The 17,601-nt window shown below is 51.5% G+C and overlaps 3 protein-coding genes across 3 annotated transcripts; all 3 read right to left on the bottom strand.

The window, feature by feature from the left end:
- Positions 1 to 4,501: 4,501 nt before the first annotated feature.
- LOC112955681 (hemoglobin subunit alpha-A) lies at positions 4,502 to 5,332 on the bottom strand. The gene is made up of 3 exons (XM_026049007.1): positions 5,210 to 5,332; positions 4,835 to 5,039; positions 4,502 to 4,725 (listed from the first exon to the last, which is right to left on the bottom strand). Exons 1-3 carry the CDS (start codon positions 5,302 to 5,304, stop codon positions 4,597 to 4,599), a joined length of 429 nt encoding a protein of 142 aa, XP_025904792.1. The 5' UTR covers positions 5,305 to 5,332; the 3' UTR covers positions 4,502 to 4,596.
- Positions 5,333 to 7,476: 2,144 nt separating this feature from the next.
- LOC112955680 (hemoglobin subunit alpha-2) lies at positions 7,477 to 8,258 on the bottom strand. Its single transcript, XM_026049006.1, has 3 exons — positions 8,114 to 8,258; positions 7,751 to 7,955; positions 7,477 to 7,659 (listed from the first exon to the last, which is right to left on the bottom strand). Exons 1-3 carry the CDS (start codon positions 8,194 to 8,196, stop codon positions 7,531 to 7,533), a joined length of 417 nt encoding a protein of 138 aa, XP_025904791.1. The 5' UTR covers positions 8,197 to 8,258; the 3' UTR covers positions 7,477 to 7,530.
- Positions 8,259 to 11,066: 2,808 nt separating this feature from the next.
- On the bottom strand, positions 11,067 to 13,202 carry LOC112955696 (hemoglobin subunit pi). The gene is made up of 3 exons (XM_026049027.1): positions 13,111 to 13,202; positions 11,526 to 11,730; positions 11,067 to 11,254 (listed from the first exon to the last, which is right to left on the bottom strand). Exons 1-3 carry the CDS (start codon positions 13,200 to 13,202, stop codon positions 11,126 to 11,128), a joined length of 426 nt encoding a protein of 141 aa, XP_025904812.1. The 3' UTR covers positions 11,067 to 11,125.
- Positions 13,203 to 17,601: the final 4,399 nt, after the last annotated feature.

Raw genomic sequence — 17,601 nt, 5'->3', positions numbered from 1 at the left:
AAAGCAAGAGGTAACTCCCAAGGGTCTCAAAGGCCCAAAATAAAATGAGGAAAGGCCAAAAAGAAAACGATCAATGCCCTCTCACAAGGAAGGCATTGATTCAGTGGGCAAAGAAAGTAGTCACAGAAAACAGAGTCACCCTTCACTAGAATATCAATTTTGATGAAGCCYTTAACACAACTGGCAAAACATTCATTGGAGAAAGTGCATAGATTCTGAAAAGAGCGAATTAAAGCATATTTAAATCATTCCTGTGTTTTCAAACTGTTGGCCTGAAAAAAAAATCCCCATTAACTCAAAGGCTGATTGAAACCTTCTCCAAACAGTCAATTTATTTTAGAAGTGGTGGAGGATGGTGGAGCTGCAGAAGAAAGGCAGTAGTGTCTATTTTCATTATTAGGATAAAAGGAAAAAACTAAGGAACTATAAAATAGGCAACTCTGATTCACAAAAAATGGTGGGACAGTCAACCAAAGGAAGAGATGAGTAACAACCGTTTTGTTCCAAGAACAAAATATATCAAATTATTTTTCAGCAAAGGGCTGATAGATTGCACCAAACGCTGTTGGCACTATTGGCATATTAGATGCCGATGTGGGATGTATATGCATGAGAATGGTTTGCATATGCATGAGACCATTTTCCTTCATCTCTTTCCAATTAGAGCATCTCCCTGCTGGTGTCCTGAGAGCAGCTTTCAATAAGAAATGAATTCTGTGTCACCCCCTTCATTCTCTGCTACATGGCAAAATGCATTTTGAAAGGGAAGTGCTTGGCAAACTCCTCTAGGATGCTTGACTTTTTCTAAAAGCAAAGACAGCAGCTTATAACCTCACTTGTAGCTCTCCTTTTTGCAGAAAAGGCACTCTCTAGTGGCCAGGACTTTTTCTCTCAGATGCTGATAGGAGCAATGTCCAAGCCACCTGGACAAAGCTGTTTGTGAACCCTCAGAAGAGCGGTAAAACTGTTGCGGTGGATTGGCTAAGACCAAACTGTCAAACTTCTTTACTTGATGTCATTTTTACTTCCCTTTTCAGTAAACATAAGCTCTAGGATATTGCTTTCTTCTGTGACTATCATGTAAAAAAAGATTGTTCTGTGGGTCTCTCTGAAAGGTAGATGTTTTGTGCTTTTATAGCAAAGGTTGGTTACTGCAGAGAAAGGCCTCCAGACGATGGAGACATGAGAGCAGACTAACCTGAAGATGTTAAACTTCCTTCTTAACTGTGAAGTTGCCTGCATTAACTCCCTKCCTCTCGGGCATGGGGTCCTGCCCCAAAATTCCACCTCTTCACATAGCCTGGTGCTATTCCAGCCTGCCAGTGATTATACAGAGATTGCCTCCCTCTGCCCCTGGAGCTGCAGCAGCACAGACTGTAAAACCAGCCTGGGCAAGAAGAGGGCAATCATATGACGTGAACTGTTTCAGGCAATCAGTGCTGCCCTGATTGCAGGTCCCAAAGCAGTACAGCAGTTAAAATTAGCTCCAGGAGAGACAATCTACAGAAAGCCACAGACTGCATCCTCCCAAGGTACTTAGGGACCGTGTTGTCCTGCAGGGTTGCTGACAACTTGTTCGGGCATCTTAATGTTCTGGTGGTTATTAGAAGTTGGGGCAGATAGACTCCTGTGGCTGTCTGAACATATCAGCTGGGGAACATCAGCCCATACTGAAACAACTTCTCCTATTTGTGTTTTGACATCTCTTGTGGGAGGCACTGTTGTGCCCTGCTCTCCTTGTGGTCTAGACTTGCTGAGGRTGAGTGTCCCATCTCACTCTTTTCCACCCTATGGTGAGTCCATCCACTAAGCCTTGACATTTTAGRTAAACCTCTAACTTGCCAAACCCACTTGATACCAGCTTCAGGCTTCATTCAGCACATGGAGCCCAATGGGAAAAGGTGAATGTATATACGCTATGCTTGTGTCCATGGAGTTTTCTGGTAGATTTGACAGGTTGCTCTGGAGCAGAGGCCGTASCCCAGGGGAACACACACTCTGCCCAGTGCAACCCTACGCACAAGCAAAGCCCCAGGATACCGCATACCCTTCTGACACATCAGAGGAGGCAGGAGTACTGAAAATCCCACTTCAATCGAAGTTGGAAGGATCGTTTTCAAGAATAGCCTTTAATTTCCCTGTGTGACTGGAGGCAACCTTCATTTGCACAGTTTGTTACTGTGTGAACTTGTGCACTTACGATGCAGTCTGCCCCAAGCTGGACTTTTTAAATTGCTTTCTTATTTTCTAACACTACTAAATACCTTTTCCTGTCCGAAGTTCTTTGCAGAACATCTTGGGGTGAAGTGGTGCTTCAAGATGATTCCCATTCACAGCAATCTTCAGGACAACCTTTTGACGCAATTCCACAGCAGGAAGGCCGTGGTTAATGCTGTCCATGCTGTGCAAGGCTCGATCTGCCTCCACCATCCCTACCTGCCCAGCCATCAGCCCAGGCTGGAGGCAGGCAGCAGTCTGCCTCAGCATGGATGGCCCCTCAGGCGCTCTGTGTCCTGCGGCAGGAAGGCTCCATGATCCATCAGGGCCTGCTGGGGACCTGCTCCTGTGGATTTATTCCCTGCCAGAGGCAGCAGCTGAGCCCCGCAGCCAGGGCCGAGCTTGGCCCTTCTGCATGGCCTGGCTGGCCCCGATAAAAGCACCATGGCTTGAGGCCTCCATCTTGTGGCAGCAGGGACAAATGTCTGGCTGAAACACCCCCAGTGCTTGAGCTCAGACTTTCCTCCATCTGCGCCCTGTGCTTTCTGCATGGCAGCTAAGAAAGCACCTTGGTCCTAGGCCGCAGCCAGGGCACTGCCACCATCACAGTGCTTGCTGGGGAACAYGGCGATATCCAGGACAAAAAAAGGCAGAGGAGCAACGGGAAGCGAGAGCCTGGGGGAGGCAGCCTGGCAGCTGCCAAGCTGCTGTCCCCATGTACACCCTGTCCGCTACGTTACGCCATGTGCCACATTGCCCCCATGCACACACGGGCCCTTCGGCACGTGCGTGCCCATGTGTGCACACACCCTCGCATCTCCCCTTCGCACATGCTGCCCATCGCTCGCAYACGCACTGCTTCCCTCGTGCATGCATGCACACGCGTGGCTGTGCCCTCACACGGCACACGTGCGTGTGTCCTCACATGGCACACGGGCCACGGACCGAACGTGCGGCATGTGCCCGTGTGCCATGTGAGGACATTCGGGCAGCCCTTTCTTCGCACACAGACTCGTGTGACACTTCTGCTGTGCGACACGCGCAGCACTTCTGCTGTGCTCAGGACTACAAGGTGCCTGCACTGCAGCTCAGGAGCGGACCCTGTGGCACATGAGTGCCAGGGCACCATGGGGCCTGTGGCAGCCTCAGCCCATCTCTGGCCCGTAGTTTCACACAGGGCCTTCTCAAACATTCCCCATGCTGCGCCGGGCAGAGGCAGGGCTGTTCCTCAGCACCTAGGGGGGTCCAGCCGCCCGGCATATCTGCTGCCGAGGCCTCTCACCACACCCAGCGCTGGAGGGGAGCCCACACGGCTCCTTTATCGGCCGCCCGCAGCCCCCCGCCAGCCCCGCTGCCCGCCAGCCCCGCTGCTGGCGGCGATAAGGGCGGGAGCCCGGAGCAGGGAACGTGGAGCAGGGAACAGGCCGCTTCAGGGCCCCCAGCGCCCCACTGCACCCTGCTCTCTCCTTCCTGCCCTGATTCTGCCTTCCCAGATGAGGCTCCTGGCCCAAAGAGCAGGATCTGGGGCTGCACCAGGTGTACCCCAAGGCTCCCCATGGGCAAACCATGCCCACTGGTCTCCCCGGGCCTGCTGGCCCCCTCCACATGCATCCTCTGCCAGGGAAGTCGTCTAGAAATTCAGTGAAAGATGGAAACAGAGAAGAAATTCTGCATGTGCTGCACATGCCCTGATTCCTGGCTGTGGCGGAGGTGCGCGCAAAGCTACCCTTGCACTGTGAGGCCTTCAGGGCTTGTTACTCACCAGAGTCCTTGCTGTGCTGCCACGGAGATGGTCATGGATGCCTGCAGACACCAGTGGCCTGTGGTGTCCATGGGCATTGCAGGACAAGCCCCATCTTTCAGCATGCAGCTCAGGCTGACTGTGGTAAGGGGTGTGGGGGGCTCTCCACCCCCACAGAACAAGGGAAGATCCCAAGGTTGAGATGGGTGCTCTGAGAAAAAGCCTAGACAGGCTGGGACTGTAGGGACTTCCCAAGGGTCAGAAGGGTCAGACTGACCCCTTTCCCATGTGCCAGTGTCTGCAAATGCCCTTCTTGTGCCTGGAGCCTCACAGCTCACAACTGGTGGCACCTAAGGGACACCACCACCACCACCCAAAGGTAGAAGCAGGAAAGCTGGAGTATGGGAGCCTCTCTGTTCTGCGTGCYCACCTGGCATGAGGACACCAGGGGGCTGGGTGCACACAGGCACTGAGCTCCCAAGCAGAACCCAGTCGATCCCCAATCCCTCCCCGCACACAGTGATAAGAGCAGGACACAAGGGCTAGAGCACAAATGCAAGATTTTATTTCAGAACATTTGGCTGCTTGTTGTAGGAGGGCTGGTGGTGAATCGAGTCCAGCTTCAACATCAGTGCTGTCTAACGGTATTTGGCAGTCAGCACAGTACCCACGGCACACAGGAACTTGTCCAGGGAAGCGTGGACCTCCGGGGTCAGGGCAGAGGGGTGATGGATGGCCACCACAACCAGGAAGCACTGGCCCAGCAGCTGAAAGGCAAAGGGAGATCATGAGCAAACAAGTTGAGAGGGCAGCCGGGTGGCACAGAAACAGGAGCTGAGGGGCACCAGGCTGGTTTGCCCCTTCCCGAGCACTCACTTTGAAGTTCACAGGATCCACACGGAGCTTTTGGGCATGGAGGTCGCTGAGCTTGGARAGGGCACTAGCGATGTCGTCGATGTGGTTGGCGGCCTCGATCAGGGCGGTCACCACCTTCTTGCCATGAGACTTGATCTGGGCAGAGCCRTGGTGCAGATCGAAGTGGGGGAAGTAGGTCTTGGTCTGGGGGTAGGTGGTGAACATCCTGCAAGACAGAGAGGATCAGGGCTGGGGGGACAGGGACGGGGGGTCTGACAGCGAGGAAGCAAGAGTTACACGGAGGTAGGAATAGGGATAGGGAGAAGATGGGAGCAGGCAAGACAGAAAAGATGGCAAGCAGAGCAGGGACTGGCAGAGGTGGGGAGGGACACTTGCCTTTCCAGGGTCTCTGCTCCATACTGCTCAGCATGGCCACCAATCTTGCTCATGATGCCCTTCACATTGGTCTTGTCACCCGCGGACAGCACCATGGTTGCAGCTCCGCGTTGGCAGCCCCCAGCACGGTGGCCCCCACGGCCTCCACCGCCCTTATATGCAGTGCAGAGGCCCCACCCGTCACTTGGCCCGCCCCGGTCCTGGCCCCGACCACGGTCCTGGCCCCGCTGGAGCCCAGCCAAGCAGAGCCGCCACTGGTACCAGCCCCTGGGGCGCAGGTCCAGGGGTAGGATTGGGGCTGGGGTCTGCAACCCTGTGCTGAGGAGCTCCAGGTGGTGCTGGAGCTCATGGTGGGCACAGTGTTGTGTCTGTGTGTGGGCAGCGTGGTCCCTGTACACACGTGCTGCACCTGTGTGCACTGTCACCTGGCACTGCACTGTGCACACATGGTCCCTGTGCACATCCAGTGCCTGTACGTGCTGCCATACAGCACAGTGCTTATGTGTGCCCTGTCCCTGCACACACACGCAGCGCCTGTGCGCACTGTCACCCGCATGGTCACTGTGCACACGCTGTCCCTGCACACACACGCAGCGCCTGTGTGCGCTGTCACCCGACATGGTCACTGTGCACACGCTGTCCCTGTACACACACACAGCACCTGTGTGCACTGTCACCCGACATGGTCACTGTGCACACGCTGTCCCTGTACACACACGCAGCGCCTATGTGCGCTGTCACCCGACATGGTCACTGCACACGCTGTGCCTGTACACACACACAGTGTCTGTACACGCTACCATGCAGCATGGCCCCAGTCCTGGCCCCTGCACACACCACCACATCCAGCCACACGGGAGTGGGTACCCCCAGCTCCGGGGAACGGGGGACTTTGGGCTGCAGAGGTCAGTGCTGGGCACTGACACAAGCACCAGCCTGTGGTAGGAGCTACTGCTTGGGAGGGAAGGTGCGTGAGGCCATGGGGACGGTGAGGAGCCGTGGGTCCACACGAGAAAGATGAGGAGGCGAGGAAGGTGAGGAAGGCTGCAGAGCTTCTAGCAGTTTCTAGAGCTGGTGCACAGGGGTGGGGGGACAGCTCACGCTGTGTTTCCTCTGTGGGGATGATGGCTCTTATCGTTCATGTTCAGGGGAGATTAGCACGACCTGGCAGTGTCTCAGAGCGCAGGAGGAGGGGGGCTCGCCTTCCAAGAAGCCGGGCCRGTGACACAGCGTATTTGCTGCACGTGAAAACACCAGAGGGGCAAACTGCAAAGGTGGCAGAGCCTTGCAAACTGCAGGTGTACGAGCAAATGAGTGTAAATGTGCACAGATCCAGTGGGACTTGGATGATTCTTCTGAGCATGAATGAAAATGCAATGGGTTACTGAGGGTACTCGCAAGGGCAGAGGCCCAGGAGCTCTCCAGGCCTGTAGTCCCAAGCACCAAGTCCCAGGATATCTGGCACCCCTTGTCTGCACTCCAAACCCCAGCCCACCTTTTCAGCTATCACAAACCCTCATTTCCTCCCTCTTTTGTCATGATCCAGAGCAAAATGAAGGTTGGTTTAACCCATCACCTCCCTGTGATCAAGGAAGTGAGGTTTTTTGATTCAGACTCCAGAAACATGAAACCAGTGTCCCCGTGGCAGACCCTGCCTGGCCCTGCTCCCACCCCCAGAAGCCCTGACAAGGGAGATGCCCAGGGCAGATGCAGGGGACACTTTCTYGGCACTCACGAGAAATTTGTGGTGCAGAGTCTGGAGCCAAATATTGTGTTTGTGCTTAATGGTCAGTAGTACTTTTTTCTTTCTTTGCTGTATGAATTTGACTGCTTTGGTGGAGCTCATGCAGGCACTCGGCTCCTACAGYGTCTGAATCAAGTCCTAAGCATTCCCTGCAGAATCTGGAGCCAAGAGGGTTGAGCCTRCCCCAAAGCCAAGAAGATCCTGGGATCACCAAGAACAAAGCTCAGCTTTGCACAGCCTTCCCCCGTCCCATTCCCCGAAAGACATGGGCACAATGAAGTGAGAGGTCAGGATCCATCCTGCTGTCACAGAGGTGCTGCCACCAGCCTGAGGACAGGGCCAGAATGGAGGAGTTTTGGCACAGGGCAGACTCCAGGGTCCCCTGTCTTGACCCTGAGTCATGCAGACAGGGCCCTGGTGTGTGCAGGAGATAGTCCCCATCCAGCACCACCCCAGAGACACCCATGAAGGGCTCTCCCCACGCCGTCAGCGCTGCCCCAGCACACACGGACACGGTGGGGTGGCAGAAGGTATTTTTATTGAACACATAGGCAAGGCTGGCGGCAGCGCGAGTGGCTCATCTGTACTTCTCGGCCAGCACGGAGGCCACGGCGGACAGGAACTTGTCGAAGGCGGAGTGGACCTCGGCGGTGTAGTCGTTGCCCAGGTGCACAGCCAGCACCACCTGGAAGCACTGCGACAGCAGCTGCRAGGCAAACACAGGGCTCAGCACGACCACAGCAGCCCCCAGCCCGGTCCCCGTCCCGACCCTGGCCCGCCCTGGCCCCCCGGCGCACCTTAAAGTTGACGGGGTCCACACGCAGGTTGTAGGCGTGYAGGTTGCTGAGCTCAGACAGGGCCTGGCTGAGGTTGTCCATGCTCTTCACGGCGACACCCAGGGCATTCACCACCTTCTTGCCGTGGCTGCGGATCTGCTCAGAGCCGTGGTGCAGGTCGAAGTGGGGGAAGTAGGTCTTGGTCTGGGGGTAGGTGATGAACATCCTGCCGGAGGGAGGCTGCTCAGTGCTAATGTCCCCTGAGGTGGGTCCTTATTGCCCATGGAGGATCCGCATGCCCTGGCCTCCTCCCAGCACCCCCATGGACCCCCTGGTCCTCCACCCCTGCACTCCCCAGCTTGTCACGGGGCTCCCAGCCCGCACCTCTCCAGGGCCTCGCCTCCGAAGTCTTCCTGGACCTTGGTCCAGGTCTGCTGGATGAGCTTCTTGTCCTCAGCAGTCAGCATGGTGGCGGCTGGCGGTGCGGCGCAGTGCGCTGTAGGATGGCACGGTACGCTGTGACAGCTGCACAAGGCTCTGTGGTGGAGCCACCCATRAGGCTGTCCTCTTATAGATGGGGCCAGCAGCCTGCACCTCCCTCGGCCCTTATCTTATCTGTGGGGGGCCGTGGCCACCCAGCGCCGGGCCCAGGAAGCGGCTGCCTAGTGCTGTGGGGCTCTGTGGGGACCTGGGGAACATGGTCTGGCCCAGGGGGAACATGGCCGGCCCTGAGGGGACCCTGCTAGTTTCCTGCCGGCTCCCTGGCCTGCTGTGACGGGTCCCACCTGGGCCCTGCTGCCCGCTGGCACCATAGGAAGTTGCCTGGAAGTGCTGTCCCCCAGCAGTGGGTCAGCAAGTGTGGTCACCTCTGGTGGGTGCTCCAGGACAGCTGTGGTCCAGTCCTTGGCTGTCCTCTCCCTAGGCATCCCTGCGCAGAGCTGCCGTATCCCTGCTTTGCTGGCTTCTCCGTGGCTCCTCATCACCGATGTCATGGTGGATCTTGCATGTGGCCCTGGCTCTCATGACCTTCAGTCCTTCAGATCTCCTGCTTTCCATGGCTGCCTTTGCCAGCCAGTTCCCAACTCCTCAGCCTGGGAGCTGTGGAAAAGCTGGCGTCAATTCCGCTCAGATAATGCTAGGGATCTGCTGTGGGAAAAAAATATTTTTCCAAAGACATATCCAGAGTCTCTGGGGACCTCCTTTTTCAGCATATGTTTTTTGGCACATTTGTACCTTTCAAGCCATGATCTGTTGCCTTGTTCCTATCCCAAGGCATGTTCCTACCTATCTCTATAAACACAATAACTTTCCACAGGGCATGGGGTGCTTGTTGACACTTACATTCCCCATTAAGATCCATTGGTGTTCACTTGGCCATTTGATTGGGGACATATCACAGGCTGACATGCCATATAAATTGTTTTAAARTTCAGATTACCAGAAACTCCCAAAACATACAATGTGTTAAAGAGTTGTTGGCCACAGCAAATGTCAGTGYAGACTTCACGCAACGATTTGGGAGCAATTTGGTAGCTTTAGAGCAATAGTGTTTTCTTCTGTCTAAACAGAGTGCCTGTACTTTCCCAAGAGCTGTGAATGAATACAACTCTCAAAGTTATTATTTTGTAACCGAAAGGAGAACTGAAACACTCAATACCAATTTGGTCGTGTTGATCAAGGCTTATCTAAGACTTTGCACCCATCTTTTCATGTAAGAAAATGTCCTTTAAGCCACACATGAGCAATGAATGAAAGCTGAAAAATATCTTGCTACTAGGACAGAGATATAGCTCAGCAAAATAAATAGATGTCACTTCATCCTTAGACATCAACCTCTCATTGAGGGCTRTRCTGCCTTTCAGAGGAACCRATASAGGCTGGAGAGGTGGGTGAACAGGAACATCATGAAGTTCAACAAAGGCAAGTGCAGGTTCTTGCACCTCTGGAGGAATAACTGTAGGGACCAGCACAGGTTGGGGTTTGARCTGCTGGAGAGCAGCTCTGCCAAAGAGGACCTGGGAGTGCTGGACCTGGGAGATAAGTTAACCATGAGCCAGCAGTGTGCCCTTGTAGCCAAGATGGTCAATGGTATCCTGAGGAGGTGATCCTGTGATCCTCCTCCTCCTCTGCTCAGCCTTGGTGAGGCTGCACCTGGAGCACTGCTTCTAGTTATGGGCTCCCCAGTACAAAAGAGATATGGAGCTTTTGGACTGAGTCCARCGTAGGGCTACAAAGCTGATTAGCAGACTGAAGCATCTCCTTTGTGAGGAAACACCAAGAAAGCAAGGTCTATTTAGCCTAGAGAGGACTGAGAGGGGGGTCTTATCAGTGTATACAAATATCTGAAGGGAGTGTATCAAGAGGACAGTGCCAGACTGTTTTTAGTAATGGACAGCGACAGCACAAGAAGCAAAAGCCACCAACTGAAACACAAGTTTCCATCTGAATTTGAGGAAAATCTTCTTGACTGTGAGGGTAAGAGAGCCCTGGAATAGGTTGGTCAGAGGGGTTGTGAAGTCACTTCTGGAGATATTAAAAATCCACCTGGAGTCAATACTGGGCTTTAGGTGACCCTGTTAGTGCAGGAGAGTTGAGCTAGATCACAGAATTGCAGAATCGCAGAATGGTTAAGGTTGGAAGGGACCTCTAGAGGTCATCTAGTCCAAACTCCCTGCTCCAGCAGGGACACCTAGATGATCTCTAAAGGTCCCTTCCAGCCTCAATGATTCTGTGTTTTGGTGATAAGCTGCCTTGGCTATTCAGTTAGTTGTACATGTGTGGGGAACCTTCCTAGAAATGTAGTCTTTGGCCTGCAAACAGTGTGTGGGTAACCTGTGTAGCTGAATACAGCCCCAGAGAAAGAGGCTTTTCATTTTCAGACTTCTCAAAAAATCACTGTTTTTCTTAGAGAACAATGTGTAAATGGAGAGTCTTGGAAAATCTTTGGAAGAGGAAACAAGGATGTGAGTGATACAGCTCACACAGCTTTTATCATCTGAGAGCCAGGCTGTTGACTGGAGGGCCTCAGCCAACGAATCACTATTGTGTTCCTGAGGATGATCCCTCTGTTCCCCCCAGGAGATCCTCAGTGCTGTATTTTTCACTGGTGCCCCTTTCTGGAGAAACTCTGAAAATTCAGATCCTCCTGACAGCATCAACTTAAACAGCTTAGCATTTTCCCCTCCATCTTTTGTAGGGATGTCAGAATACCCCTGTACCCCTGGCTGAACAGTGAGGTGTAAGTGGAACAAGTGAAGGTGAAGACACAGAGACCATTGCTCACAGTTGAATTATTTATTGGGTTTTGCAGATGACTGAACCCTATATAGAGGATTTGAGAGCCTGGAAGCTGTGGCAGGCCGTGGACATGCATCCCTCGCCCTMTGTGAAGGTCATTTATCTGTACTTCTCAGTCAGAACAAAGGAAACACTGGACAGGAACTTGTCCCACGCAGCATGAACTTCTGGGGTGAACTCAGTGGGATAGCGGGCAGCGATAGAGCACAGGATACAGTGGGAAAGCAGCTGTAAGGGAAAACAAGATAAAATCCATTATAATCAGTTACAGACCTCAGCCTAAAGAGCTCCCTGAATAGTTCTTTGCTTGTGCTAGACTAGATCCTCCATGAAAAGATCCAAGCTCAGGATAATAACCAGATGGCAAAGCAATAACGTGAGTTGACAAGGCTCTAAATGTGATCAGGGATTAAGCTGTCATTAGCTGAAATTAGCTCTGATCTCTAATTTTGTGCCTGGCAGGTTTCATCTCTGAAAGTGTCTGTTTGTGTTTGCTCACCTTGAAGTTGACAGGGTCCACCCGAAGGATGTAAGCATGCAGCTCGCTGAGTTTGGCCAAAGTGCCCCTGATGTCATCAATGTTCTTCACAGCTTCCCCAATAGCGTTCATGACCTTGGAGCCATGACCACGGAGCTGAGCAGAGCCTTGGCTGAGATCAAAGTGAGGGAAGTAGGTTTTCGTCTGGGGGTAGCTGGAGAAAAGCCTGAAGGAGAAGAAGAGAATTAAATTTAGCAGTGWATATTTCATGGAGCATCTAAATTGAAGGACAAGTGTGATGTACACCCACCAGCTGTAGCAGGACACTCATTCAGCTGTTGTAAAGACCTTTGGAGCCTTGAAACTTGTATTGAAGACCTGTGATGCTGCTTTTAAAACACTTCTCTAATATGTACAGATTAGCCAGTGGTCTAAAGCTTTTTAAAAGTAATTTTTTATAATAATGCACCTAAATTGTCACCTGTACTTCTTGTATTACACTGTCAGCCAGTTAGAAGGATCTGCAAACTCATCTGAGCTGAATGAACCAGAATCAATACGAGTGGCACTCTGAGTCTCTGAAGAGCATTYAAATACTTCAGACTGAGCTGTAAATAACAGCTGAATAACTTGGGTTAACTTAATTGCTTTGGAACAATTTGCAGACTATTCTCCCTTTTGTGMCAGCCTCCTTAATTTGGGTGAACTTCTTTTGGAAGAAGTAGGGATTTCTTAGCCTTAAAAGCAGCTGGGCTTATTTGAAAGGGGCATCCCTCTTGTGATAACAAGAAGCTAATATATTTAGAGTGGATTCTTTCAGTACCTGTTCTGTTTACTGTGAGAGTAAACTGTGACTGCACTGTGCAGAGTCCAGTTGTATTATTTTCTAATAGTCTGTTATATATCAACTGGATCAATGAAATGTAATTATCCAATTAATTTATTGGACAGCTGTCCTCTGCTTGTTATATGGCAAGAGGAACTACATTACTCACACAACAAGCCATTTAAGTTCATTTCCTAGTAGTGATAACCCCATTCCAGGACTTGGTATATAAGTGATTTTGAATTCCTCTTTAGTGATCCTGGCTATTAATTCTTCTAAATGGCTATAAATGGAAAGAAACCTGTAGAACTGAATAGAAAATTATGGCTTGCCACAAGATTTTGAAAGCATCTGCTAGAGTTTAGTAGCAAAGATGTAATCCCAGTGAATTGTGTACTAAATAACATAGAACTGATCAGGAATTTCTGTATAATTGCTGAATTCTAAAGGACTTGCCCCGAGGCTTGTTCTCCAAGGCAGAGCTAAGCCCTTCCTCATCAGTATGTGATGGTGCAGCCCCAGATCCCCCATCACCACACGCTCAGCAGCCAGGCAGCCTCGGCCCTTATCCCGCAGGGCTCTGCATCCCGTTGGCAGAGCGAGTTGCCCAGAGCCAGAGAGGGATAAGGAGGTGGATAAGGTGATTCCAGAACCTCATTCCCACCACCGTGTGATCTCATTCATACAAGTTCCACACAGGGACCTCCTACACATAGCAGTATACTTCACACCAGAGCAAAGCTGGATGAGGCCGCCCCTCAGAGCCCTCGGGTGTCTTACCTCTCCAGGGACTCGGCCCCAATGGCATCAGCTTGGGTGGCCACCTTGGCCCAGATGGTGACGACGGCGGCCTTCTCCCCTTGAGTCAGCATGCTTGTGGAAGAGAGTGGGGCGTCCGGCTCCTCGAAATGAGCGCTCAGAGCAGGGTTGTGCGAACTGCTCTCGCAGGCCGCGTTATAAAGGGGAAGACGAGCGTGGACCTTGGCGGCTGTTCGCGCCCATTGGTCACTCCTGCAGCCCACCCAAGGGGGTGGGAAACTCTTATCTCCCTGCGAAACAGCGTCTACTTTGGCGAAGGTCAGTGCGCTGGCCACCCCGTTTGCTGGCGTTATCAGCTTCTTGCCTCTTAACATAATGGCCCTGTGGCCTGGAGAAATTGCCTGGACACATATTGATACGTGAGGAGTGATAAACACTGGAAAGTTCCAGTGACAGAAAATTAAGATGATCATTAGACTGAGGAGTGAGTGCATTTCAAACATACTGAGAAGTTTGGAGAAAAATCTGCGTTTGCCTCCTTGCTTCAGAGGGGTGCACACAAAACCCCTGGGTTTTGCAGCAGGTCATACACTTCAAGGACACATGGCAGCAGCATGGACCAGGGCTCGTACCAAATCATTCCAGGTAGCATTAGGGTTAGGATGGGAGGTGTTCAGCATAGTTCAGAGAAGGAGTGAGTAATGGACTAATAAATGCCCACAGTGGGAGAAGGTCCAGAGGAGATGGGCAAAGGCAAACTGCCCGTAAGGCACTTACAAGAGTATAGGAAGTGACTGACCAGAGCTATGGCAAAGAAAGGTCAATTTAGCTCAACACAAAGGGGACCGGAGGGTGGCCTGTGTTTTAGGAAAACGACTATGTCAGTTGAGTGGGTCAAGTGACTGCATCACTGTTCAGCGGTGATGTGCAGACTTTCTCGAGTTCATCAGAAGAGTATGGATGTCTCTATGAATCAAGGAGATCAGCACAGGGAGAGCACGTGGCCTATCCCAGCACCATGTATAAAAACTGAGCAACTAATGCAACAACTTGGGAGAAGACAATGGGTTTGAGCTAGTTTCAACCCTCTTGTTCCTTCCCAGTGCTGGGGGATGCCAGCGTCATGAGGGTGAGCCTGTTACAGAGACTGGTAATGGGAATTACATTTGTATTGCACTGTATATTGAAATGGTGATATTTTACTAGTTAGAGGGTAGCTGTAGTAGATATAGATGTAGGGGTAGATGTAGATGTAGATGTAGGGGTAGATGTAGATGTAAGTAGATGTAACTTACTATGTAATTTCAGCATTTTACTGTATTACTCTGTTACATCAGAATCCTGCATAACTTAAAATACCTTCAAATAAGTAAATCTTATATTAAACAATATAGCCTTCACATGTGGAATATCTAAAAGAACTGGGCCAGATTATTGAACTCTGATAGAATGAGATCTGTTTTTTGGTTTTTTTTTTTTTTTTTCAGAAAGCAGTGGAGATTTTGACATTAATTTCAGCATTGCCAGTACTTCATTTTACCAGTTTCTTGCAAAGAAGCGCGGACTCATCTGCAATCAGTTTTGCTCATAATACCACCAGTAGCAGCGACTCAAATGGAGACAGGTAGATTGAGCTTATGAAATTGAGCATGACCCTAGGAAAAGGCACGTGCATGTGAGAAAGCCCAATCAGACTGGTGTGCTTTCCTGTTTATCCATAAATCTTGAAGCACAGAGGGCCATCTGTAATTAATTTTTATAGAGCTCTCTCTCGAGTCTCATCACTAAATGCTTGTCTTTGATTTCCAGTTGCACTTACTGATCCCTTCTGCTGTAGAATATAGCAGCATAGACAGTGCTGAGGTGCACTGTGCTACATGCTGGACATGCACAGGAAAACTTGATCCTACCCTAAGTCTTGCAGCTTGAGGAGTGAAGATCCAAAGAATAAAGGGAAAGATCAGCACCAGTCTGTAATCACAGATACCTCGGCAAAGGGCCAAAGAAATACCCATCTGGAGATGGTCTCTGCTGCCAGCACATGTAACCCAGGCTTGAGTAAATCTCTCTGCCACCTCGATAAACTACAGAAGCAACACACAGCACTGCGTGTTGGTAGTGGTGTGTGGAAAGCTGGCTGGTACAATCAGAGCGGTCAGATAGTGTTTTCTGCCCAGACCCACACATTTGTGCTGAGAAGGTTGATATGTGCAAGCCAGATTCCTCCTCCCAGACGTGGCTTCATTTCAGGACAGTGCTGCCAAGAGCAGCAGCAGATGTTGCCCAGACATGACCATCCTCCTCCAAAGAAAGCCCTTCTAGGGAACGTCGATCACGTGTGAGCTGGAGTCTGTCCAGTCTGGGGTAGCACTTTGATATAAAAAAGTGGACCACTAGAAGCCTGGAGCTAACTCTGCTCAGCTATATGGATGGATATCTACATATGGATGTGGTGCAGAGCAGTCTCCAATTAAAAGTTACCTTAAAAGTGACCCCTCTGATAGAGCGGGCAGCAATCTTCAGCAAGGGCAGAGGAGAAAAGTAATATTCAGTTTAAACAGCTTAAATGGATGCAGGTGTGAAGGGAGACTGCACTCATCACCCCTTGCTACATGCACTGTACAAAACTTGTATTTTCCTATAGGAAAATTACCTTAAAAATTAGTCATGCTATTGTGAAATATATACTTAAATAGTGTCTTTGCCCCATCTCCTCCCAGAGGGCTGCCCCTGGCATTGGCCACCGCAGAGCTACGCTCCAAGTGCTGCCCAGCAGTGGTGCTTTCAAGCAGGGGTCACTCAGCTCGGCAGGGAAGTCACCATGACCCCACCATAGTCGGCATGAGGCAGGGGCTTCCTTCCTGTATTGCTGCCCCTCGGGTAGCTTGGACATCAGCTTTACATAAAGAGCATCTTGGCCTCACATCTCTCTAGCCACCCACAACCTGCTCCTTGAAGAACAAAATAGCATGTGAGAAAAGAGGGTTTTAGTATTAATGTAGGGCTTTTCTATTTCTGCTCAAAATGCAGGCTAGAAGAGGCACAAATGAATTTTATTTCTCATTTTAAAAGGTTGAAGCAAGCAAAATACATGGTTATACACTATAAAAGTGGGATTATAATTTCCTTGAGCTCTGCCTGGAAATCCGGGCATTGAATTAATGGTAGCTGCTCTCTGAGTTTGAGAGTAACATTCCTGTGGGCCCGTGTTCTGCGTGTGCACGGCCCTCCTCTCAAAGGTGATCTCAGTTTGTAATGGTGCCACGTACAGTTACTCTAACTGAAGAATTTGGGCCAAACTGTTTCACAAATCTTGAGTCTAAACCCTGCTTTTGCTCTTTAGCTTCCTGCCAGTGGCCAAAGGACTTAGGAAATTTTGTTTTAATTAAACTGCAACCTCCTACAGCTTCAAATGACAAATACGTGTGTAATATACTATTAAAAAAAAAAAAAAAGACATATATGCCTTGAAGGAGACACACTGGGGAAGCTTAACACGGCTGCCCAGTGCTGGCGCATGCGGAATGCTCTGCTGTGATAACGCGGCTCCTCTTTAATCACCCCCAAACAACTCTCTCTCCCGATGACACCAGCTCCTGCCCCAATTGTTATCGAGGGCCGTGTGGAGAATGGCAGCRCAGATTAAGCCGGCGCTGCGGGTGCTCATCGCCCTCCTTGGCAGCCCGTCTCTCCGCGTGATGCCCGGGATGGGAATCTTGCAGGGTWCAGTGCAGGGCAGGGATATCGCCAAGCTCTCCAATACCTGCCTATGGTATCAAACCTCAGAACTTGCGTGCAAAACCCAGGCCGCTCTCTAAAATAGCTGCTGCTAGTTTCCTGATCTCGGTTTAGCACCGAGACTAGCGCTAAGAGCAGCGGGCAGGAGAGCTGCCAGAGGAAGCAAGGCCTCACCCGGTGATCCAAGGCCAACATTTACGGAGGTCGCCGGGCAAACTGCATTGGAGTGACACACACGGCACCGTAAAGCACATGGGATTGTACTGGGAATGTGAGCAGCAGGATCAGCCAGGGCTTCCCAGCAACACGGGGGCTGAGGGCTGATTCCCAAAGTGTATCCCGTGCGGGATGTCCTCATGTCCAACCTGTGAGYGAACAAGTGCTGCAATTAGGGATGCTTGCTGGGTGCCCCGGCCCCTTCTGCTGCTAATGTTGGGCAAAGTGAAAGAATAATGACTGAAGTGACAGGACTAGGAAAGCCTGAAGTGGCCTGGGGACCTGAAGGGGATGAATGGGAATGGGAGCCCATGGGGAACATGTGCTGCTGCAGAGAGCAGGCCTGGCCGGTGTCACGGACAGGCTGCTGGGCAGGTGTGCAGGACCCCCGGCACCCATGGGACCCCCAGCACCCACGGGACCCCCGGCACCCGCGGTACTGCCGGCAGTGCCGCCGCCGGCAGCCGCCAGGGACGAGCCGGGACGGCGGCAGCAGGTGCCTGGCTGCACACAGGGCAGCCCCGGGGCACGGGCGGCGCAGGCCGGGCGCGGCGCCGC

This window comes from Nothoprocta perdicaria, unplaced genomic scaffold, assembly GCF_003342845.1.
Source record: "Nothoprocta perdicaria isolate Ctin4 unplaced genomic scaffold, notPer1 scaffold_59, whole genome shotgun sequence".
In the NCBI taxonomy this organism is placed as follows: Eukaryota; Metazoa; Chordata; class Aves; order Tinamiformes; family Tinamidae; genus Nothoprocta; species Nothoprocta perdicaria.
Note: the sequence above shows the minus strand (reverse complement) of the source record. Positions and strands in the feature narration are given on the sequence as shown.

What these genes read in the sequence shown, in the direction of transcription:
- LOC112955696 (XM_026049027.1), bottom strand. Translation starts at nt 13,202, where the DNA reads ATGCTGACTCAAGGGGAGAAGGCCGCCGTCGTCACCATCTGGGCCAAG. An exon ending in GGGGCCGAGTCCCTGGAGAG is followed by an intron (nt 11,731 to 13,110) that starts GTAAGACACCCG and finishes CTTCTCCTTCAG; the next exon opens with GCTTTTCTCCAGCTACCCCC. An exon ending in TGGACCCTGTCAACTTCAAG is followed by an intron (nt 11,255 to 11,525) that starts GTGAGCAAACAC and finishes TTTCCCTTACAG; the next exon opens with CTGCTTTCCCACTGTATCCT.